This window comes from Papio anubis, chromosome 5 (genome assembly GCF_008728515.1).
Source record: "Papio anubis isolate 15944 chromosome 5, Panubis1.0, whole genome shotgun sequence".
Taxonomy (NCBI): domain Eukaryota; kingdom Metazoa; phylum Chordata; class Mammalia; order Primates; family Cercopithecidae; genus Papio; species Papio anubis.
In genome coordinates this window covers 44,437,797-44,464,361 of record NC_044980.1, presented here as the reverse complement: position 1 = coordinate 44,464,361, position 26,565 = coordinate 44,437,797, and the positions used below count along the sequence as shown (strand labels likewise).

The 26,565-nt window shown below is 33.3% G+C and overlaps 1 protein-coding gene across 1 annotated transcript in view; it reads left to right on the top strand.

Annotated features, from left to right (window-relative positions):
* The window catches only part of HCN1 (hyperpolarization activated cyclic nucleotide gated potassium channel 1), a 423,498-nt gene that overhangs the window by 209,162 nt on the left and 187,771 nt on the right, over positions 1 to 26,565 (top strand). The window contains exon 3 of the mRNA XM_003899650.5: positions 20,697 to 20,858. Within this exon, the coding sequence (XP_003899699.3) occupies positions 20,697 to 20,858 (162 nt within the window). The remainder of the gene's footprint in view (positions 1 to 20,696; positions 20,859 to 26,565) is intronic.

Below are 26,565 nucleotides of genomic sequence, written 5' to 3'. Positions count from 1 at the left end.
AAATTACCACCTGTGCCCTATATATCACAGGTGTTCTGGCCTTCAGAGCTGCTTTTCTTTCTAAAGATTTCTGGGCCAAGCATGTTTCCACCCACCCCATGAATGTGAGTTCATGCACAAAATCAGTACTCAGTTCTGGATCAAATATTGACATTCACCTTGACTTTGAACACTTTCTAATGTCTTTTTAAAAATTAATGACTTAATAAAAGTATAAGCACTGTGTCAATTAGGATTAGGTTTAGCTACTGTTATTAGAGACCCAAGATAATATCTAGAGTCCAGGGGTTATGTCCTAGGTCATCAGGAACAGAAGAAACTTCCTTCTTCTCAGCTCCACTAGTCTTAGACTATGGAGGCACCAAGTTTATTATAGTCACAAGATAACTGCTGAAGACCTCACTGTCATATTCTCATTTTAAAAGGAAGAGAGGGGAAGGACAAGAGAACCCCCTCTCTGAGTCATGTCTGCACCAAAGGGCTTCCCTGGAAGACCAAATAAGTAATTGTGTTTATATTTCCTTGCCTATCATTATCTGTAAGTTTTTAGAGGGTTTTTTTTTTTTCTTTTTGAGACGACGTCTTGCTCTGTCGCCCAGGGTGGAGTGCAGTGGCACCATCTCAGCTCACTGCAAGCTACACCTCCTGGGTTCACGCCATTCTCCTGCCTCAGCCTCCTGAGTAGCTGGGACTACAGGCGCCCATCACCACGCCTGGCTAATTTTTTGTATTTTTTTAGTAGAGACAGATTTCACCGTGTTAGCCAGGATGGTCTCAGTCTCCTGACCTTGTGATCTGCCCACCTCAGCCTCCCAAAGTGCTGGGATTACAGGTGTGAGCCACCATGCCCGGCCAAGTTTTTAGAGTTTTTAGTTTGCAGAAAAATGTAATGGGGGTTTGTTTAAAATACAGCTTTCACTACCCTCTGCAAAAAGAACAAAGCCAGAGGCATCACACTACCCAATTTAAAACTATATTTTAAAGCCACAATAACCCATAAAGCTTGGTATTGGTACAAAAACCGATACATAGACTAATGGAACAGAATAGAAAACTTGGAAATAAAGTTGCACACCTACAAACATCTGATTTTCAACAAGGCCAACAAAAATAAGCAATGAGAAAAGACTTCTCATTCAGTATATGGTGCTAGGATAACTGGCTAGCCATATGCAGAAAATTGAAGCTGGACTCCTACCTTTCACCATATACAGAAATTAACTCAAAATGGATTAAAGATTTAAATATAAGACTTCAAACTGCAAAAATCATGGAAGAAAACCTAGGAAGTACTCTTCTCAACATCAGCTTGGCAAATAATCTTTGGCTAAGCCCCTAAAGCAACTGCAGAAAAAAACAAAAATAAACAAGTGGAATCTAATTAAACTAAAGAGCTTATGAATAGTGAAAGAAGCCATCAACAGGTGAACAGACAACCTACAGAATGGGAGAAGATATTCACAAACTATGCATCCAACAAAGGCGTAATATCCAGAATCTATAGGGAACTTAAACAAATCAACTAGCAAAAATCAAATAACCCCATTTAAAAAATGAGCGTGCTACATGAACTTCTCAAAAGAAGGTGCATAAGTAGCCAACAAACATGAAAAAAAAATCAGCATCACTAATCATCAGAGAAATGCGAGTCAAGACCACAATGAGATATCACTCAGAATACTGATGTGAGATAACCACACCAGCAGAATGGCTATTATTAAAAAGTCAGAAAACAAAAGATGCTGGCAAAGCTATGGAAAAAGGGGAACACTTATACATTATTGGTGGGAATGTAAATTACTCCAGCCACTGTGGAAAGCAATCTGGAGAGTCCTCAAAGACCTTAAAACAGAGCTACCATTCAACTCAGCTATCCCACCGCTGGGTATATACCCCAAAGAAAATAAATTATTACACCAAAAAGACAGATGCACTTGTATGTTCATTGCTGTGCTATTTACAATAGGAAAGACAAGACATGGAATCAACCCTTATGCACATCAATGTTAGACTGAATAAGGAAAATGTGGTACATATACACCATGGAATACTATATTGTCATTTAAAAAAAATGAAATAATGTATTTTGCAGCAACATAGTTGGGGCTGGGGCTACAATTTAAGCAAATTAACACAGGAATGGAAAAACAAATACTGCATGTTCTCACTTACAAGTGGGAGCTAAATATTGAGCACACATGAACATAAATGTACAAACATAGGCCCTGTGGACTAGAGGGTAGAAGGAGAAAGAAGGGTGGGTTGAAAACTACCTATAGGTATTGTGCTCACTACCTGGGTGACAGGATTCATACTCCAAGCCTCAGCACCATGAATATTCCGATGTAACAAACCTGCACATGTACCCCCTATATCTAAAATAAAAGTTGAAGTTAAAAAAAAAAAAAAAAAAACTTTTTCCAGAAATTCTGGTTCCACAGGGCTGGGAGAGGCTCAGAAATCATTTTGGAGGTGTCTCAACTATATTACATTTATTGATAGCCCCCCAGATGTCTTGCTGTGGAAAGTCTTTTTGATATTTTTCTTTCTTTTATCTTTTGTTCTAAACCATGCCAACTCCAGGATGTTAAAGGTAGCAATCTCTTAAAAGGCGAGGGAGGCATACACAGTGTTGGAAGAAACACTTTACATGAGATTGAGAATATGCCTGTAGTCCACATGAAAGAATTGGACAGGTGTAGATTGTGAGTTGATAGCATGAAGCCCCTTTCCCTGCAATTTGGTGCTGCCACTGTTTGTGAACCTGCCTACCTTCTAATTCCTGACATTGAAGCACACAGAAGATCAGCAAATTTCTGACATCCTTCAAACTCACGCCCAGCCTTTGTCTTCTTTCTTGTTTTAATCTTTTCTGGGTTTTTTATAATAGTGGAGTCACAGTTAAATTTATCAGATAACTGATAACAAAACCAAAAGGAAACAGATGGGCAATTGAAAGGAAAATGAAAACAAGCCTCACCAAGATCATACAATCCTCTGAAATAGATACTTTATCATCCCCATTTTATAAATGAGGAAAACAGAGACTGAGAGTAAACCTGTCAAATTTACAGTTGGTAGTAGAAAAAGGTAAATTCATACCTGAATCTGACTTCAAAGCTATGTTTCTTTGACTCTGCCATAATTGGCATCACGGAAAAGAAAAAGATTACAAAAGGGAAAGGAAATAGGTATATGTGGTATAGAGCAAGAGAGGAAAGCCAGTCTGTCCCAGACACATACTACCAAGAAAGTCCTCATCTCACTATTCACTCTAGATCATCCGTCAACATACCAGAGTATTTCCTTTTATTGTAGCTTCAGATGCTATGTCAGAGTTCATGTTCCTTTCCATTCATCAGTCCTCCAGTCACTAGTCTAACCACAACTTTCAGTCACAACTGAAATCAGTTCTCATTTCTTTCCAAACTGTAAGCTTCTTACCAGTCCTTTTTAGGTTTGATCCTATCTTCTTAATTCATTCTGCATCCATTGCCTTCTTAGTTTCCATCACCCAAATCATGAAAAAATGCAAAGGAGCCATATGTAATGAGATTCATATTTAGCTTGAAACCATGATTAGAAGAATCAGTGAGATCCAGGTTCTTTAAATCTCTGTTTCCTGACAGGAAGAAAACGTGGTATATACATCCTTTTTGGTGTTCACGAGAGGTATCACCAGCCATTGATGCCAAATTCTCTTCTGCCAGTGCATGGCTTTAATTATTCTTCTGTAGGTCTCTTAGTAAGTCAACAGTAGAATGTATTTTGCTTTTCTATTTACAGAATCTCTCTTCATCTTTTTTAAAATGTAGGCTTCATGTAGCTTTTACTGAACTGTTAATCCCTAATAAGGCAGTATAGCAATGGTGACTCTGTTCTATTCTCTGCTGTGAAACAAATATTATTTAAACTCTAAGCCTTAGATTCTAACATTAGAATAATGAAACTACTAGGTTAGGGCTTTCTGAATATGTAGAATTATAATTTTCAAAATCCATATGACATAGTGTTTGAAAGATGCTAGTTATTTTACAAGAACTATTCACACAGTTTCTATTTTTATTAGGATCCTACTAAATGATGTATTTAATCCAGTATTTATAATATTGATGATCTCTCTTAATTGCTTTCCTTTATAGGTATCTTACAGTCTACTGACTCTGGAAAATGATCAGAGACTAAAGTGGAAAACATGTTGTTAATGGCATTGAATAGAATCCGACTCCAGTTTAAAAACTTATTTGTTGTCCCGGAACATTTATTCTTGACCTTCTAGATATTTTTATTTCCATTTCATTCATTGTTCATAAGTTAAGATATGATCTCTGTCCTCCCTTCTTATTTGAGTGTCTCAATCTCAGAACAAGCCAATAGCTCTGATATACCCACCCTTTCTTTTTTTGAAGGCTGACAGCCTTTTATATAAATGCCATCTCTTTCAGCTGATATTCAAACGCTCAAACTTATGAGTTTTCAGTGGATATGTTGCTCTATCTACTTTTTGCAATTTGGTATTTTAAAAATATGTATTAAAAGCTAGAGGTATGTCAACTTATTAAAGCTTGGAGAAACATATAAAATGCTTAATTAAAAAAAATACAAACCAGTTTCTGGAAACTACAGAATGGAAGTATAGGGTGTCAGGAGAGAAACCACTGATAACTTTTGTATTAGAATTAGCTTCATGGAAAAGGTTGCTAGATGTAGAAGGATGAGCAGGTTTATAATAAATATAATAAATGCAATTTGGTGATGTGGACTTTCACTGAAAACAATGTAGAAATGTATAAATCATGGTTAGGTATATTTGAGTATATGCAAATAACTCAGTCATATGATAGGAGTACGTTGAAGAGCTTATTTCAGCACGTTGGGTGTGGCGATATGAGCTCCTCACAGGCTAGAATGATTTACTTAATTCCAGAGAAAATGGTAAGTCATTAGAAGTCTGTGTGCAAGGGATTATTTGATCAGATGATTTTTGAAAAACTTAATCTGTTTTTGATTCTTTCATTGATTTCCATAATATATTAGAAGAAATGGTATGTGAACTGATTAGTTAAAAATATAAGACAACTATAAAGAGGAGAACTTTTGCTTTCTCTTTTGCCACTTTTCTCTACACTTTTGGACATGATATTCGTGTATGTAACTGCCTACAGGATATTTCCAATGGGTTAAGCTATGACCAACTTAGAGTGTCCAAAACTGAAATCCTGTTCTTCTTCCTCTTAAAATGGCTTTGTATTTCCTATATTGAGTGTTGAATGCTTCCAAATACCTAAATACCACAATTAGAAACCTAGGAGCCACTGTGCCTCTTTCCTTCTCTTTGTCCTCTGCATCCAGTTCACCATCAAGTATTGTCAACTCTGTTTCTTCAATTGCTTTTTATTCCTTCTGCCACAGCATCAACTTATCATTATCTCAAGCTTGAACTATTTCAACAACAATTTGGAGTCAGTTCCATCTTAGCTATATTTTCTCCTTTACAATTAATTATTCAATGTAGTTAAAGGGATGGTATTCCTAAAATTCAAACTTAACCATTTCATTCCCTATTCAAAACCCGTGAGATAATATTGTTACTTCCCTAAATAAGGCTTGTAAAGTCATTCATAGTTCAAGCTTCCAATATTATCTTTAATCGCAGCCCATTCTCTTTGCCCTGATCCCCCTTCCTTTCCACACTTGTTTTCAGATGCTATACTGAATTTCTTTAGGAGTCATTCACACACCAGGACATCTCACTGCCAGAATCCTCACAAGCTAATTTCTCTTCTTCAGCTCAATCTTCTTCTTTTTTTTTTTTTTTTTAAGATGGAGTCTCGCTCTGTAGCCTGTAGCCCAGGCTGGAGTGCCGTGGCACGATCTCTGCTCACTTCAACCTCTGCCTCCTAGGTCCCAGTTCAAGAGATTCTCCTGCCTCAGCTTCCTGAATAGCTGGGATTACAGGAACGTGCCACCTTGCCCAGCTAATTTTTGTACTTTTAGGAGACACGAGGTTTCACCATGTTTTCATTTAAAATATAATGCTAAAAGTTCAATCATCTGTGTTATTCTGTACATGCAACTCAGAAATTGGCCTCTTGGATATATCTGTGTCTTTTAGGAAATGCTGATTCTTTTTGAGGAGACTTAGAAAAAGGGGTTGACAGAAATGTGAATATAGATGTAGACATATTAAAATGTTTTTCCATTGTTAGACTCAAAATAAAAGTGCATTTTTTCTCTCTAAATAAATGCTAAACATAATGTAAAATATTATCTTCTCTTAACTCTCATGCTACATAAAGATACCAAAAGAAAAGGAAACTATAATGTGGAGGCCAGAATCAATGCTGAATTTAGCAGAAAACATGACAGTGATTTGTGAGTTTCAATGCTGGGTGAAAGCCCAGATAATAATGATAGTAACCTTTTGGATGCCTCCATTTAGAACTTGTCAGAAATACTGAATTCTATTGAGTTTAAATCATGCCAATTCAATAGGAATACGTTCAGATCTCATTTTTTAGAGTGGACTTTGGCACAGTCAAAGTTTTCCATTACAGAGTTAGCCCGTTAGCTCAAATCGATAATGGATCTGGAACTCCTTAAAATACAGAGGGTTTTATGTTGTCAGATCCAATATCAATGGAGACTAATATTTTTGAATAATTCAAAATAGTCTCAAAAGCTCAAAATAGTCTGTATCATAATAAAAACAATACCTCTAATCCATCAATATTTTAAAAATTCTACTAGCATAACATGCATTAGAACATAGAAACCAAGTTCCTCTGGTAATAAGAATTTTATGATTGTAGAACATGTGGCAATAACCATAAATTAACATTACTTTCATATACTCATTATGTATAATCAAAATTTACTTAATCACTAGTTTATTTTATATACTTATAATTCAGTTCACTATTACATTATTGATAAACAATGAAGAGACAGATTTCAATTAGATTCTATGAGAACTGACAGCAAAAATAAATATATCACCAAAATCATTCCGGTTTTCAAAAGACATACAGGTTATTTTAAACTAGGTGATACTTTGAGTTCAATCTTTGTATACTGTTTATTTTAAATAAAATATAATTGAATTAATGTTAATAGGTTATAGATTTTATTCATTCATTTTCCCTTTCTTTCAACATTCAAAATGTGTCCTTTTTATTCTAATTCTAAATAACCATGTGCTAAAAGCCCTTGAGATACCAAGACATTAAGATATGATCCTTCCCATCCACAAGTTTATATTTTACTGATGATAATGATTGTATTACCCATAGTAGGAGAAGTGAATTATACTTTTTTCAAGTGAAATGACCAAAAGAAAGTAAATATGTAGGCTAAAAAACTGAGAAGTAGATGAAGCTTGCCGTGAAAGCAGTGACTACATCATGAAGGGTCTTATATGTTAAACTGAAGAGCTTGCGCTTTGTCTTAAATTTATTGAAATACTGTTGATTTTTAACCAGGATGGTGGCACCATCATACTTATGTTTTAGAAAGAAATCTCTAATTGCAGGGTAAGTGAGGGAAAATCTAGATAGATGAAAATGATTTAGGAGGTTCTAAAAAAACTCAAGTGAGAGATGATAAATCTCCAAAGTAGGGAATTTACAGTTTTAAAATTTTTACAGAGAGAGATTTATAGAACTTAGTCACCAATTAAATGTGGATGTCAAGGGAACTGATTAAGTGTGGCATTATACTCACGATAAGCTACTTGCAGGATCAATGTGTATTATACTATGTACAGGATGAAATAGGGAAGTTGAGTGTAAGATAGATTAATATAATTTTGGACATCTTCAGATTGACTTGATTGTGGGTTTTAGAATTAAGAAATTTTTCTTCAGTAAAGGTCAAGGTTATGGAGTCCCCTGATTATAAGTAATAGTGGAAAGCTATGGATGTGGAAGAATTCCCTCAAGTAGAAAGTGTAGAGTGGACTAGAGAGATCCGAGAATGAGCAGTTTGAGGATACTGAATATGAATGACAAACAAAATGGAAGTAAATCAGAAGAGCAAGAAAGAAACTTCCATTTCAGAAACAGAAAGCAGTATCAAAGAGTATATTATAAACTAATGTGCTTAGACATCAAGCAAATGTGGCTTACAAATTTTTAATTGGATTCAGCAACAGCAGTATATGAAAATTTTATCATGGATGTTTTCAGATGACAGATAGGAAACGCCAGGTTACAAGATGTTTAAAAGTTGAATGCATGACAAAAGTGAAGAAGATGTAAGTAACTTTTCAGTGTTTGAGAAGAAAATTAGACATTAGTAAAGAGGATTGAGAGGAATACCTAGTCAACATAATTTTCTAATATCAGAAAGATTTAAACATGCTTAAATGCTGGTGAGGAAAAACAGACAAAGAGTCCTAGGAAGAAGACAGGAGGTAATTAATGAAGTAATGCCACTGATGATATAGGAAGAAAAAAAAGAAAAAAAATAGGTGAGGCATCACAGAGAAAAAGAGACACATCATGCACCAGTGTAAGAAGAAAGGGTAAGTGTAGATATTTGTAAATGGCAATATTTTCTCAATAAAATTGAAAGTTAAATATATTATCATAATTGAGGCAAGCAGGCTTCGTATGACAGATTTTGGAAAATCTGGGAAAGTTTTTTAACTAGCTGCCCTGGAGAATATATGCATGCTATCTCGAAATACACCAATATCACTAGACGGTATAGAAAACTTAGTTGATGTTAAAACCATGAGGTAGTTGTGCAGTTGTAAGTTTCTCTCTAGAAATGTTTAAAAGCTTATGTATAGAACTTAGAAAATGGACAGTCAGTTAATATTGGAACAAAATATTACCATGAGAGTACAACAGAGGAGAAGAGAATTGAACATTTTGAGAATTTACTGGTTGAAATTATGGATGTTTGTGTCCAAATGGATATGGAAAACAGAGATGATGAGCACAGAAAAGAGTGCAGGAGAGAGCAGAACTCTGTAAAGGTTAGGCATTTTAAATAATTAAAAAACAGTTCAGAGAGAGTAAGACAATGACAACTAAAAGCTAGACACACAAAAAAGACGTGGCCAGAGAATGAAATTTTTGTAATTAAGAGCTCAAATGAGGACAGACCACAATAATGACAAAGGCTACATGGATATTGTGATGTGATGAAGGATGTAACAAAAGATGACAGATATTCTGGAATGAATGGGTATTAAAATTATGAAATATGTACATAAAATTACTTTATTACAGATATGTGATAAGTATTCTTTTCAGATTAGAGGCCCTATTCTATTGTCACAAAGAGTATTTGGAAACAGTATATAATCATACCAAATGTTTCTGAACTGGGATCTCCCCCCTCTCTCCTTCCCTGCTCCTTCCTTCCTTCCTTCCTTCCTTCCTTCTTTCCTTCCCTCCCTTCTTCCCTCCCTCCCTCCTTCCCTTCCTCCCTTCCTCTTGTCTTTCCCCTTTTCCTCCATTTTTTACTTTCTTCTAATTTGTAAACATGTGTTAAGAGCATGTTTTGTGAATGCAATTCTTGACCTCTAGGACTTACTATCTAGTAAGAACACAGACACATAAACATGTAATTATAGCAATGCATTAAACACTTTTACAGAGTTAAGGACAAGCCCCTATAGGAGTAAGTACTTAATTTTCTCCCTGGAGAGGCCAAAAAAGCCTTTCCTGAGGAAGCAACATTTGAGTACGAATAAGGTCATCGGTCAGAAAATGAATAGGATGGAAGGTAGTATACCAGGAAAGAATAGCATGTAAACAAATGCAGACTCTGATCAACTATCTTAAAGGGTACTATGACAAGTTTTGTTTGCCTTAAGCTTGGAATACCTAGGAAGGGTGAGAGATGAGAATAAAATGGTGGTACAGAGACTACATCACAAAGGGCCTTTAATGCCAGGCCAAGAATATGAGCTTCATAAAGATTTCTTGAATATCTAGTGAAAGTTCAAGCAGGAGATCATATGATTAGGTTTGAATTGTAAAATGATAATTCTGGATGCCAAGTGGACCATGTTTTCAAGGAAAGCAAGACTGAATGTGAGGTAAATTAAGTTTTTGAAAAAATAATGATAGACACAAATCAATTTATGAATTAAATTCAGTAACGGCAGTCCAACATAATTTTATGAATTGGAGAGGGACTTGTGAAAGTGATTTCAAATTTATCTTGGAATACAAATATGTGAAGCTCAAACATGCAGTTAATGGATTTGAGTTATATAAATACTTTCAATGTTATATAACTCCAAGTCAAATGATTGAAGAAAATATACATTGTAAGATAAACGTTCATGGTTCAACAGGAGGGATAAGACAACACATGTGGGCTTTCTGTTGCTCTTGAGTCCAAAGCAATTAAAGAAACAAAGTGAGTAAAGGAATACATCTATAACACAAAAGTGAACAAGTTCAGGGAACTCTTTAAGACAGAGCAATACATAAAACTTTTCAAGAACTGAAAGACAAGGGAAGGAAGAATGCAGACTGACAGAAGGAGATAAAATCACACTCGGAGATATGCTACAACTGAGTCTGCAAAAGAAATGGGAGCCAATCTGTACAGTGGAATCTTTGAGACATTTGGAGTTGGAGTCAGAAGTTTTATAATGGAGAATGTAATTGAGCAATAGCTCAGAATATTGGAAGGAATTGTAATTTAAGGTCAGCCCTATACCTCCATGAATCATCACCCATTTCTTGCCTCCCACCCATTGAACAAACGTATAGATTTTGGGCCATTTTTATTTATCTTAATGTAAAGCTCTTTATCTTTTCACTAAAAAAATTAAACCTATGTTTGGGGAAAGATATAGTTTCAATAAATGCTTGAAGGAATGGAGTCAAGTCTTTAAGAATCTGGGAGAAAATTATTTTCATTCTAGAATTCTGTATCCAGACAAGGTGTTATTAAATAGATAAGACAGAAAGATATTATCAAATATGTGCCTACTCGTCTAACCAGTCTCCCACTTAAATAAAACTATAAACTGAGACAGAGTGAGGAAATTACATAATAATGTTAAAGAACACAACAATTATGATAGCTCTCCAGTAGGTCTAGAGAAAAATGAGTGCTGATTAAAGTAAGCGAGAGATCTCTAGAAAAGTAAGGGTTCGTGTGGTTTAGTGAGGATGTGGAAGGTGATGTCATAAGCAATGGTGAACCTAGTGCCTAATATTACTTTCTGCACATAGCAAATACTTAATAGATGGTTTCAGTGATAAGAAAAATCAAACTTATACAAATAAGGCTTATTACTTTTAAGGATGCTTCCACATAGATTAATTTATTCAATAAACTTTTGACAATTCAGATAGTTAAGTATTTTTGTCACTTAAGATGATCTATCAAGTATCTAGATGTGCTATTATTACCTGAATTGATGGAGCATTATGATGCCTTCCTTCTGGAAGGTATTCAACTAGTGAATCTAAAATCATGCCAATTTCCAATAGATCAAATCTTACTCAATTGTTTCTTGGGGTGCTAGAAAATTTGCCAATGCTTCCTTATTTTTTAAGGTTTAGTTTCTTTTGGGGGGGGCTTGCACTAATATGTTTTTATCTTTTATTAAGTTCAATCAAATAGAAGAATGCATGGTTTGTTCACAAAGAACTGTAGTGCAATATTTTTGGCTTAATACCAAAATCATGTACTTACTGATTTCTTTTGGAAGGTATATGCCAAGACAGCAAACCAATACCTCTGTTTCTTCCAGAGCATCTCTGACACAAACCCACTCAAATAAATTAATATTCTGCACTTGACTGGCTTACCTGGCCAGAATAACAAAATGTTGTGCCAATGCATGATGCAACTCTGATGACCAATGCTTAAAAAATTATGAATAAGCATTGTTTTCATCTTAACAGTTTTTTCAAAAGCCTGTTTTTGTTTCTGTTATCTCCCCTATAGATTTTACCTATTAAATGGTGCAGTAAGCGAGTTGGCACATACCTTTTTAGACTTAAAATGATGAGGGGAGACAGGGATATTAAAGACGTTGTGCAATTTGTGCCAGTGTAAGGCTCACTCTCATTTCTTTTAGTGGAAGAACCAAAGCGGAGTTAATAGAATATTGCTAGTTTGTCTGTTAGTTTGCTTTTTCGCCATCTTTCTCAACATTCACTCACATACACACACACACAAACACACACACACACACACACGCCCATTTATAATTAGTATTATATTTATACATTATATACTAATTATAATTAGCATTTATTAGTATTTTTAATTGCATATAAATACACAAATATAAATAACTACAATATTTAATTGTAGTTCTTACACAATAAAAAGAACATTGCATTTTTTAATTTAAAGTTGATATTTTATTTTGAATTCTCAGGATAAATTTTAGGAAAAAACTTCAGAAAATAATAGTATATATTTAATCAAATCAATATATTAGTGCTGACTTACATCTGGAAATTAAGTGTATATAGTAAACACCAAATAATCTTCAGACAAACGTCATTGAAATGAGGTTCAAAGATCCATCATAAGATATGTGGTTATCACCTCATTTAAATATGTCAGTGGTTGCACAATTTGTAAATATCGTCTACATTTGCAGACATTTGAAATTTGTAATAGAGGAATAGACAATGATCTTACATTGTTTAATTTTAGTTTTTTTTTTTTAGAGTATTAATCCATTGAAATTGCTTCTTAGTGGGGTCATTTCCAATATTCATTCATAATTTGATTTTCCCATCACTTAAGCTGCTTTTTAAAGTAAATTAAGCATATGAGGTTATGCTTGCTCTTTTATTTTTCCTGGGCATGGTACAATAAATAAATGTTCTGACCTGTCACATGGTCATCATGAAAGTTGAAAAGATGTACTTCTTTTCCTAAGGAACTTAAGAATTATAAAGATTTGGGTAGATTCAGTTAAAAACAATAACCTATCATATTAAAATAGGTGATATTTTAAATATGACTATAATATTAAAATATAACTATACCAAAATGTCACCTATCAAAATATTTTTGTTTCTTTTTTGACCTATTCCAAGTTGTCAGCTGCTATTGACTTGAAATTTGAAAAAAAAAAAAATGATTAAAATTAATAGAAATAGTTCAGCTCAGTTAGATACTTATTAGTACTGACCCCTTTATACAAATTGATTGTTATTTGAATAACTACTATAGGAAGAAAAACATTTGTTGAGCATGATGCCACCAGGCATTGTGTTTGACAGCTTTCAAAGTTTATACTTTTACAGTTTACATTATACCCATTTCCTGTCATCGTTTCTTACTAAAAATGTTCAAAGGATTCATATTGTAAGTTTCCCATTTTTCATATTTCTCTTAGTAATACATTATCTCTGATTATTCTGAGACTGTTAAAGCTAAATAAATAACAAGTTTCCATTAAAAACACATTTTTCATAAATGTTTTAAATAGATGAAATTAAAATTCTATGCAAAAAATATGTATGCATAGAAATGGCTGGTATATCATATATCATATAGCAGCAAAAAAAAAAAAAAAAAGAAAGAAACATATAGAAATTCTAAGTAATAGCCAAGGTAAAATAGGGTTGAAAAGGCAGTTAAGAAACATGAAAGGTTTTTAAAAAATAACTAAAATGCCTAAAATTGCTTTCTTTTTATTTTATGCAAACGTATATGTTTACTAAAGGAATATGTGGATTAAAATAACATATACGGCTATACTTTATTTTACAACTCATGATTGATAAAGAATACATTCTGTTCTATAACTACTTCTATGAGAAATATAGTTGTTATGAAAAGTACTGTTTTGTTTACTGCAGTCATGTAATGAGACATATATTTCTCTAATGTTTCAATGCTATCATATCTGTGCCCATTCAAAAAGATTTCTCAGAAGAAAGATATTTCTCAGAAGAAAGATATTTCAGGCTGACTTTCTTTTCCCAAATGGTGTATCAAAAAACTTCTTAAGTTTTGATACACCATTTGGGAAAAGAAAGTCAGCCTGAAATATCTTCACATTTTCCTCATAGATGGGTTGGTTTGAGACTCAGCGGCCCAGAGTAGCTATGACACATCTGTCTTTCTGGAAATCAAATTTTGCTTTGTGCCTCCTGGTAATGTGTACATGTAGCCATGAAAAGAAATCTGTTTTACCCTGTAGGGCAGGTCAGCTCTCTCTGTGTCTCAAAGTTCCCATGAGTTGTATTTGAGAAACTAAACAGAGAAGACTAAAAAGAGGGAAAAAAAGAATTAGGAAAATACCTAGGAAGTGAAGATTCTTTTTCAATTAAAATGTTTTTTAGGAATTGAGAGATTTTATTGTTTTTAAATCTTTGGGGATAAATCTAGCATAGATGAAGTTAATGATTCTGAAGAAAAGTAGTTAGGTAAAATTAGGTCAATTTGATATTGCCACCATAGCCAAGCACATAAGCAGTAGGTTTACATTATGGATGTCTTAAGTGGTGCAATCTCATCTCACTGCAAGCTCTGCCTCCCGGGTTCATGCCTTTCTCCTGCCTCAGCCTCCCGAGTAGCTGGGACTACTAGAATTTTTTTTTTTTTTTTTTTGTATTTTTAGTAGAGACAGGGTTTCACTGTGTTAGCCAGGATGGTCTCAATCTCCTGATCTCGTGATCTGCCCACCTCGGCCTCCCAAAGTGCTGGGATTATAGGCTTGAGCCACCACTCCCGGCTTAAGTTTTCTTTTTAAATTTTATTTTTATATTAATCAATTTGTTCTACATTTTACAAAGTGTCTATCCACAACTGTTAGGGAATAGGTCTGGTTTTTACCACAGGTTAAGGAGGTCTGAATTGAGTGGGTTTCTGGAAAGACAGATCAGATTAATATCTAAAAGTTAGTAAGGACTCGTTAGGAATAAAAGATACATCTGTTAAGACTGGGAAAAAACAAATTGGAAAATTACAAATATATGTTTGCTTGAGGGTATGGGGGTCAAAGTTGGTGGAATTCAACTGTAAGAGTATCTCCTTTGGAAAAGATAAATCTTTAAGCTGAAACTGAACAAGATAGTCAGGGGCTTTTGGGAAGTGGAAAGAGAGAATGGGATGATGTTAGGAATAGGGAAATGGATAGACCATTGCTGAGGGCCTCAACTAAGGTTGCTATCCTTTAAAAAAATTAAAGTAAGTACAAGCTACACAGTTTGCTCTTCAGTAATCTTCCCAAGTATAGAAGGTGGTGGTTGTGATTAATCAGAAGTTGACGTTTTTTTCAGAGAAAATGCAGTGCAAAAGGACAGAGCCCTTAATAAATGGAGATGTGTGGCACGTGGACATTGGGAGGTTGTTTGATGCCAGAAATGAGCAAAATTATGAGTAGTGTAGGCAAATAGAATGAATATTAAGAAAATAATTTTTTTATATAGCTTGACAAATAATGTGTGACGGTGTCAGAGGGCAGTGAGGAAATGAGGGCACTCACATCAGAACCTAAGACATTGGGGTTTGAAAGAAGTGAACAAACTTTGAGAAAGCTACCAGAAAAGTTGTGTCTTTGGTGAGGGGAAGGTGGTGGGAAGAGTCTTAAGTCTCAGGAAAAGCAGAGAAATAGAGAAAGCATTTCATGAGGTGGCTGAGGGTATTTGATAGTTAATTGGTTGTGTAGGAGGAGTTTTGGAAGGAATAGTGGAAAGAAGAATCCAAGTGAAAAGCACCCAAGAGCATGAGAATGGGACAATACTTGGAGGAGGCTGAAGAGTGGATTATTGCTTTTAGACTATGGACAGAAGCTGATAGTTTTGAGATGTCCAGATGGTTGACCTTTTAAATGTTAAAGTATTCTCAGTCCGAATAAAATCCTAGTTAAAACGGGGATTGATAAGATTCATCCAATGACTGCAGTCATTGGTCCGTGTTAAAAGAGATTACTGTGAAGAGTGTTATTCTCTCATATGAAGTAAAACCTTCTACACTTTGCACCTAAAGCATGGAAAGATGACCTGAATGACTTTCAGGGCAAGAATTGCAGAAGTATAATAGGGCTTTTAAAGTATTTATTTTACCATTGATTAGGACGATCACATATTGAGCCCTGAATATATATTAGCAGTAAAACTGAATCTGAGTATCTATTTTTTTTTTTTATTTTGTGTCAGGATGGTATGTTTATACTCCATCTAAAAACTATAAGTCGTGCAGGTGCCAATTTATAAAGAGAAACAGAAGAATCCAACCTTGTTTTACACCTTTTTAAAAACAATGTTCTGTGTCAAGAGAGCCATTTTTGGCCCATTTTCTTAATCTTACTTTGATACTTATGAAGGTATATTAAGAAGTCTTGAATCAATATTAAGATCACACAAACTAGCCCAGATCCCAGTCTGTAAAGTCAAAGACTAAAGACAGTTTAATACACAATATAAGAAGTCTTCAATTATTTTTGATAGTGTTTTGGTTAAGGAAAACAAAGTAGAACAAATAATTAAGCATAGATTAAGGTCACTAGTTTTATATACAAGCTATTAGATTGAAAGACTGATGAATCCAGTTCATCAAGAAATAATATGGAAGCATTTTAAAAGAATTAAGCTTATTTATGGATATCTGTTGTATACTGCAGTTTAGAATGACCTTTTAAAAACAGGATGAAATAAACATTGCTCCTGGGAAAATATTACAAAAAATTACCCTTATGATGAACAATTCTGCAAATATTAGGGTAGAATTTGGGATTCTTACTTAAAATATCGTAGAGCATTTTTCAGTTTTAGAAAGTTAATTAGTTATCTTGCTGGAAGTATTGGACTCCAACTAGATAAAATTCTAAAACTATAATATAAAAAAAGTTCAATGAGAATTTGTGACCAGATCTTTCCTCTTATTAAGGTCACATGAACAGCACAATGTCCTGAGCTGAACAAATGTAAAGCACAGTGTCTTCCAAATATATTGTTCATAGTCTAGATATGGTAGAAATAAGATTAAAGAGTTGTTTAAAAACTTTTTTTTTTTTTTTTTTTGGCATCAAAGTCTTGCTGTGTCACCCAGGATGGAGTGCAGTGGCACAATCTCGACTCACTGCAACCTCCACCTCCCGGGTTCAAGCAATTCTCCTACCTCAGCCTTCTGAGTAGCTGGGACTACAGGCGCCCACCACCACACCCGGCTAATTTTTGCATTTTTGGTAGAAACAAGGGTTCACCACATTGGCCAGGCTGGTCTTGAACTCCTGACCTTGTGACCTGCCTGCCTCAGCCTCCCAAAGTGCTAGGATTACAGGCGTGAGCCCCCGCACCTGGCCGAAAAACTTATTTTAATTACATTTTTTTTCAGTTGACTCCTATAAATGCCCCTTGAAAGTAACTTGAAAGTATATTGCTAGTCAGTGAAAAGAGCCTTTCTTTCTGTTACCCCAGCCCTGAGCCCTCAAGTCAGGTTTCAAGTCAGATTACTTAGAAGATGGAAAATAATAATGAAGATTTTTGTTTGTTTGTTTAATCCCATTGTTTAAGATACAGAAGCAAAGCGTTATACTCTTAACACCATAAAAGGTTATTTATGTTATTAAACCCTTTCAACTCTCTCATTAATTCATTTAGTAACAGTTTACTGAGTGTCATTCATGGTGCCATTTTGCAAACAGTCAAGTTTTCATGCAGTAGCACCAAGACAATTGATTGATATGGAAATTTATTACTTAAGAATGTCACCCTATAGATGAAGAAAAACTGAAAATATTAATCAATAGTGTTAGCCATTTGATTAGTACGGTGAATGAAGTCACATTTAGATTTATCCTACAAGCTGTCCTTATTAATAATAAGTTGTGGCTATGCATAAGTTAGATCAGATGCTTCCTTCTTTGGTTAACCTGACTATCTACAGATGTGTGAGCTCCATAAGGAAGTAGACTTCTCATTCCAGACCTTTCTGGAGTAAAGTTTTAACAGAGCCATTAATCTCAGTATTCAGATCATACATAATGATTATACCTGCCAGAGTATCTTAGTTATAAGGGTTCAAAAGACAATGAGATTGGGCTGAGATAATGCACACATTCACGTATTCATAACAAGTAATATTATATACTTTATATATGCTCTTTTATCAGTTAGATAATAAAGATGAAGGTATATGGGTTTGATTAGTTGAAATTTGCCTCTGCTATTAACCAATGTAAAAATACCCAACTTGTTTGTACCTTCTCCAAAGTTAAATTTTGGGATAGCTCCGAAAGTGATATCGATTTTGAACACATAATATTAATGTCCATAAGGGAGACTGTTTATAAAATTAATTATGTGAGCTCTTATTGAGTACTCCAAAAATTACAGAGTTACTGTATGAAACTAGTACTAGCTAACATTATGGAATTGGGAATGACTATTTGGTAACAGATAGGCTTGAATCTAGGCATTATCTTATTCATGGAATCTTGTTCATGGAAATACATAGTAGCAAAACAAAAAATGTTTCTAATGTGTTATCACTGATGTGATAACCCCATTAACTTCCTCAATGAAAATAGTGGTCCTGTTTCTCTGGAGAACATTTTAGAGATATTAGGGTGTTCTTAAAGGAATTTGATAACTTAGCATATTATCTTAATTATCTCTTAAGAGCCCATGAGAAGAATCTAATTTCCCAAAAGGAGGTAGAAAATGCAAAATCAAACAAAAACCCCAGTCAGCTCTACTAAGAATGGATGCTAGTTCTCTAGACCATTCCATACTCCACTCTAAAGCCTGATAATTGAATCATGGCCGCTGCCTGTATACTTATAATTTGTAGATTTTGTCATATTTTCAGATAGATATTAGTTGCTTCAAATCATTGGGCTGAAAGGTGATATGTTTCCTGGTTTTTCCAGAACTTTATATTCTGCAACTTAACACTATTTCCCCGCAAAATATAGTCTCTACCCATAAGACATCTTGAATCATTTCCTCAGGAAATATTAAGATATAAATATAAATTCTGTTACTAAACAACAACAAAAAAATCTAAGTCCATGATGACTTTTTCCAACTTTATCAGTAAAAGCTTCTTTTTATTATGTTTTAGTATATAATTTTAATAAGAAATTATTGATGAAATTGTTAGTATTTATGTATTCAGTGACCAAGAAATATCAGAGGGAATAATATCAAAAAGATGTTTCTGTGGATTTTCCAAATTTAAAACCAAAATAAAAAGTAGCTTACCGAAAAATAAAATTCTTAATGCTACAAAAGAAGTTGTGTGTATAGCTGTCTGAATATCAAAATATGTGATCTGTTGCTGTTAAAATCTAGAACCGCCAACTTTCTTTTTTAAAAGTATTCAGAACAGTGTGTATATTCCCAGGAAAAATAATCTTTTTGCTCACTATAATTACTACCTCAAAAAGATTGTTTAAAGAAAGAATTAATGCTCGTAGGAAAATATCAAACTGAAAAACATTTAATTAAAGACAGATTTGGTTATTTTATAAAAGCAAAATCACAGATGCCCTGTCATTTTAACTCTGTGTAGTTCAGTATGTGTATTTTAAGAATTATAGATGTTTTCTTACAGATATATCATTTCTAAAACCAAACGTAGTTTTTTGTTTTCTTTACATTTTTTGGATAATTTTTCAATACAAGTTTGCCTTGTTACTTCAAAAACACACCATTCTTTTGGTGATTCATACAAAAAGTGATTCTAAATATCTGAAGTTATTGTGTGTATATGTACTTTCTTATATTTAATTGTATTTATTAATGCAGTAATTCTTTAACAATTATAACAAAACTTAATTCTACAATGTAGGTCTGCTCCCAAGTGGGTTTTGCTATTCTAGACTAGGTAAAATATAAGTAGAAACTATTTTAGCAGTCAGAGAGTAAAATAAACTGCTAAAGAAAAGACTCACATTCTGAATCTATTTCTTGTAAATTCTAGAAGAAAATGAATAGTTACAGATGTAAAGATGCATATTTGTTTCCATTTATAAAATTTTGATGGATTATGTTGATTTGTCACGATGTTTGGGTTTTCTGAAATAATCTAACCTACCATATTGAATTTCATGAAAATACAATCAGTGTGACTGAAAAGTAAAGCGTGTACCATAAAAATACAAAAAGTTTATGGAAACAGTTACGATTTTTAAAAGTGTTACACGATTGTTTTTAAACCAAATCCAGGTAGCCTTTATCTCAAAGGCTTCTATTTATGTTCAGTATCCACAATTAAAGAAATATCTCCACTCACATAGCCATACTTCAACCATAACTTATTATAAGTATTACTTCATATTTTGCAGCTGAACTCCTTTGGCATATGATTTTCAGCCCTTGCGTATTTTCTTTGTCTTTCAACAAATCTATTAATATAACAAGGGATGAGAAGCACAGTAGAAGTTACCCATCATTTGTAAATTTTGCTACCTTATTTTAAAGTAGCTTTGCTAAAATATGCAAAAGAACAATAAAGAAAAACTTCTGGCAACATCGATGTTCTTTAATACATACATTTATATATTCATGCTATCTCTGTTGTTCATGAAACATAGTTGGCTTTAATATTCATAAAGTGGAGTGTCAACCTTATTGTAAAAATAAAAAAATGTAATCTGTTTCTATTTCTGCAAGTTATTCCCATATTTTTATTAAATCAATACTTACACTACACAACATCAATTCCTACTATCAGTAGTATGCTTGATTTTTCTAAAAAATTGATTATAAGAATTGATTTTATATTTTGGTCAACAGATATTCCACATGACGTATGATCTTGCCAGTGCAGTGGTGAGAATTTTTAATCTCATCGGCATGATGCTGCTCCTGTGTCACTGGGATGGTTGTCTTCAGTTCTTAGTACCACTACTGCAGGACTTCCCACCAGATTGCTGGGTGTCTTTAAATGAAATGGTTGTAAGTAATTTGTATTGTTTTACACTCTGACTTTTCAACGTTGTGCCAAAACCTTTTAAGTAATTATGTTACAATGATCTGATTTCTCCTCTATAAATATTTACAGACAACTTGATTTTGCTTCTATGAATATCAAATCAGATGTTATGTTTGTGGGGGGTGGTTACAACTAAATTTTACCTATTGACTATGTTCCTGAGTACGTATATGTTACAACATCTACTTTTATATATTTTATTCTGTGTATACTGAGGCATAGCTTATTTCAAAGGTACAATCACAAAATATGACCATGGCACAGCATTCTTTCAAAAATGCCTGTGGCTTAGAATAACTCCTTATTTCGTCAACATTTTAAAGCATTCATTATGTTCAAGACACACACTTTTAGGGATTGTAAAACATGCAAAGGTAGGTACATCAGCATAGATATAGATTAAATATGTATGAAGTGAAGTGAAGTTTCAGATACTTACTTTTTGCTAGGGAAAATAAGGAAAACTTCGTGGAAAAGGCAGGCTTTAAACTTACCTCTGAAAGATATGTAAATATTTAAAAATCTACAAAATATAAATTTGATTTAAATAGCTAGGTATATTCCTATGTAATTTTAAGAAGATATGTTTTGATCTATATAGCGCAACACTCAACACTCACAAAAGAATTAAAAGAACTGTGAATATTTTAGTAGATATATCTATAAATCTCTCTATATATATTTATACACACTCACGTATGTGTTCACAAATATTTGTTCTTTTTGTGTAAGTTCCCATATTTTCTTCCTGCATTACATTTTAATTACATTTTTACTTAATAAAACATTGTTTAACTGTGAATAGCCCTCTTTGATATGTGACATTTTATGGTACTTTAATTTTATGAGATTTTTACACTTTTCCCTTAGGTATAAATCAAATACTCTCTTTTTTCAAACTGTTCTACTATTGATTTCTTGGCTTATTTTTGTAGAAATGACACGGACACCGAAGATTACAATTTTTTCTCCTAATGATTGTAGCACAGGCTTTCTATTTGGAAAAAAAAAGGCGGTTTACATTGAAAGTTATGATGCATTGTCTTCTTTTCTTCCTTTTCTGTCTTCTTCCCTATTTTTCTCCTTCCTTCCTTCCTTCTTTCCTTCCTTCCTTCCTGTTTCTTTCTACCTTTTCTATGCTTTCATTGATATTTGACCTGATATTTATTATATTTACTTAGATCTCACCTTCATTAATTTTGCTTGTATATCACTAAATCACAGAGAGCTTTCCTGACCACCTTATCTTTTATATTACTCCACTGGTTTATATGTTAATAATAAAAGCATTTAGCAACACACACACAGATACACACACACACACACACATACACACACACACACACAGAGAGAGAGAGAGAGAGAGAGAGAGAGACATACACTCTTATTTGTTATTTATATTTTTCTGTGTTCCCCACATAAGAATGTAATGTCTGTTCTCGTCTGTCCTTTATTTCCAGTGGTGTCTTGGTTTATTTTGTGCTGCTATAATAGAATACTATGGACTGAGTAATTTATAAAAACAGAAATTTATTTCTCACTGCTCTGGAGCCTGGAGAGTCCAAGATGAAGGTGCCAGCAGGTTCAATTTCTATATCTAAGATGACACCATGCTGCTATGTCCTCCAGAGAAGAAAAACCTATCCCTCACATGGCAGAAGGTGGAAAGACAGGAACACACTTCCGAAAGCCTTCTTTAATCCATTTATGAGAGCAAAGCAATCATGACCTAAACACCTTTATTAGGCCCCACCTCCCAACATTGTTGTATTTTGGATTAAGCTTCTAACACATGAATTTTGGGAGTCACATTCAGACCATAGAAAGTGCCTAGAATAGTACCTGACACATTAATTTGTTGTGATTTAGTCACTTATCATTGAAAGTTTATTTGAGAAATATTCTATATGGTAGTTTCAATAACTAAATAACAAAGTAAGCAGTATTTGGTTAGCTCATTTTTCAAACCTGTGATGTCTACTTGATTATAGATCTGTCACTTTACTTATCTTTGAAGGAGTAAAGTATATGGAAAAATAGTAATAATGATATTTTTCAGTAGAAGAAAAGGCAATAGCTCTATAGTCTGGCTACTGACTGAGAGGATAGTATAAAAACATTAGCACTACTGCCAAAAGATGATTCATTGGCACCAACCAATATTTAATTTGGTAAAAATTTATTATTTTACATTTTTCCTATGTGTCTTTCAGAAAAATACCAATTATCATCATAGAAATAGTAAAATAACTATTTTGGAATGTCTATAAAGTACATATGGTAGTATAATTATAAGGCAATATACTATTTAATATATCTGATGATAATGCGTTTATTGAAAAAATTTCTGGATTATTTTTCTTTAACATGTCTATATGTGCTCAAATGTGTGTGTTGGTGTGTATGTGGTATGTGTGTGTGTAGCATGTTTATTCCAACATAGCCCAACCTTCCACCTTTTTTTATATCCTGACATTATACAAAATATCTTTCCAGAATTTGCAATTCACTTCTTGGCTTTTTTTTTTTTTCTTTTTTGGCTGCAGTTTTACATATGAAATTGGTTTTTATTTTCTTTTGTGTTTATTTAACATTATTTCCATGTGTAACTCTAATGTAGAGAGAAGGAAACCATCATGTATGTTCAAATATAAAAGCCATAACTTATTTTATTATTTTTTGAGATGGGGTCTTGCTATGTTGCCAAGACTGGTCTTAAACTCCTGGCATCAAGTGATGCTCCCACCTTGGCCTCCCAATGTGCTGGGATTACAGGCATGAGCCATCATGCCTGACCTAATTTATATTGTGTATAATAGCGATGCGAAGGAAATAACCATAAAAAAAGACCATTTTTGAATCAACAGAGAATCCTTATAATATCATTTGACCTTGAAGATACTGTTTTCCATTCTAAAGCTATGGAGTTCTGGTAAATCGTTTATTGCAATAACAAAAAGCAAAGTATACTTATGCACAAAGAGTTATAATGGAAAAGTGAAAATCCGATATAAAAACAAAAGCACCCTGCATTTATTTAACACTTAATATATACAAAACTCTGTGCTTTGAAGGATGCTATCTTATTTGGTCCACACAGCAACTGAATGAGGTAAACATTATTTTGCCCCACTGTTTGGTTAGGAAAACTAAAGTTTTTAGAAGTTAAATGAATAGTCAGTGTCACACAGCTAGATTATAGAACTAAGAGTAGAATGCTTACATATCTGACTCCGTAATTTCTACTCTAAACCATGTTGGAAGGTTTTGTGCAGCATACATTATAAAGAACAGTTAAGGAAGGTAGTAATAAAGAGACAAAACGTATTAGTTAAAGCACTCCAATTGCAGTAGAAAATCATGTTAAAATTAACGTTTGAGCTCTGACACTAAAAAGTGGCAAGATTGATCTTTTGTGAGATGTAGAAAACCAAAATCAAGTTGAGAAATCAAAAAATTAAGAAAGCCAGGTCAAGATATATGCAGGAATGTACTAGTCTGTCTTGGGTTTGGGCTTGACAAACATGCTATGACATTAGATTCTGATTCTAAATTATTTATGATAAAGATTAGTGGGTCTAACAAATTCTTTATGTTTATTATTTCTTCTTCATTGCTTCCTTCCATCACTAAATGAGTTTTATTCTTAAATATTAATTAGTATATATTTATATCCTCCTTACCTGTATCTGCACTTATACCCATGCTTTTATCTGTATCCCACTAGCTAGATGAGGAGAAACTCAAAGTCAATGCTGTAATTATACTATATCTGTAACTGTAGTGTTGATAATTTGTTTAATATATCTATTCTTATATTATAATTCCATAAAAGTAGGTTCAGTTCCTCTCAGTGAATTCCTTTGCAATCTTGCTATATTGCTCATTAAAGTTTTTATTCAAATATTATTTTTAAAAAGTCAATCACTAACCATCCTGGGTGCTATGGTTTAAATGTATCCTTCCAACTTCATGTGTTGAAAACCTAATCCCCACTGCAGAAGTGTTGGGATGCAAGGTCTAGTAAGAGGTGATTTCATAAAGAGCAAACTGACCTCATGAACAGATTAAAATTGTTATTGGAGAAGGGGGTTAGTTATAAAAATAAGTTCGGCTATCTCCAGCTCACTTTCACATGTGATTGCTGGCCCTTTCACCCTTCTTTCCTTATGCTATGGTAAGGGACAGCCCAAAGGCTCTCACCACATGAAACTTTAAAAGACCTTGGGTATCCCAGCCTCCAGGACTGTGAGCTAAATAAATTTCTGTTCATTATAAGTTACCCATCTGTGGTATTTTGTTATAACAACGGAAAGTGGACTAAAAGTGCAGGCTACTTAAATTTACCAGGAAGGAGATAATAACTAGCAAAACACAACATGAACAGGAAGTAGCTTTGCTTTGTGTTTATATTATTTGTTTTTGTTTCATTCAAGAAATAAGTCTGAATTATAGAATTCTAACTGAATGAAAATCTTGGATATGGCAGATAATTGCTTTCTAATAAGATTAGTTTAATCCCATGACATTTTGTGACTATATGTTTAGGTTTACAACACTAAAATTACATTAAATCATTATAAACGAGATTGGGAGTAATGGTTTTTTGTTAAAATTACAAGTATGAAATATTCATTTTAAGAATATAAGAAAATAAATGATGCTTGTTAACTTGCGTATTAATTTTGAACTGAATCTCAAATATTTGATGTAACCTAGGGAATGACTTTATAGAACAGATAAAGAAGGATTTTCAGCTAAACAGTACATTCCTAGAGCAATCTTTCTTTAATTAAAGTCTATAGGTTTACTGTCAGGGAGTCCATGTTTCCTACTAGCAATCTTATAAATGTATGGTTACATGTTAGTAATAATTTTGAAGGTTTTAACATAGCATATTATGAATTTAGGATTATCTGAATGTCATACATATGGAATCTGGATATGCTTTTGTAGTTGGAGCATGTTGTGTCATGAGATGTTACATCAAATAATTCTGGTTTATGAGCATAACAAATAAATGATGCATTTATACCAATTAAAGGATTAATAACATATTAAATCCCGTACAACATTTTCACCATTGTCAAAATGAAGAAAAACTTGGATAACTGAATTAGTCATTCCATAGCACTCAGTTGTAGAATACTGTATAAAATCACACAATCTACAAAAACTGGCATTACAGCATTACATTTACATTGTATGCACCTACCTGGTTTTAGCAAAACAGCATTACTCATCACAGTAAATTTACATTAAGATGTATTTGTTGATTCATTATTTTGTTAGTATTTGATTTGTAAAATTATGTTTGTTTTAGTTTTATACTTGTATTTATTTGAGTAACATTATGATCAAAATAATTTAACCCAACTCAAGGGTATTTCATTGTAATGATTCATTTGTTGTGATTTGAAGGAATCTGTGCACTATTTAATTTTGATAAGTGCTATTCTACAGGGTAGGCAATTGGTCTTTCGTGTATCTGCATCCTAGACAGCTCCTATACCAACTTTGCATGTATTGCTAAGTAAAATATTATTTATAATCAAAATGGTAATTATCAGCAGCATTTTAAAAATATGTGCAAACTGATTATTCAATTATCCATTTAAGTGTTCTTCCTTGGACAGTTTTTGTTTTAATGATTTGTACATCTCAAGTTAT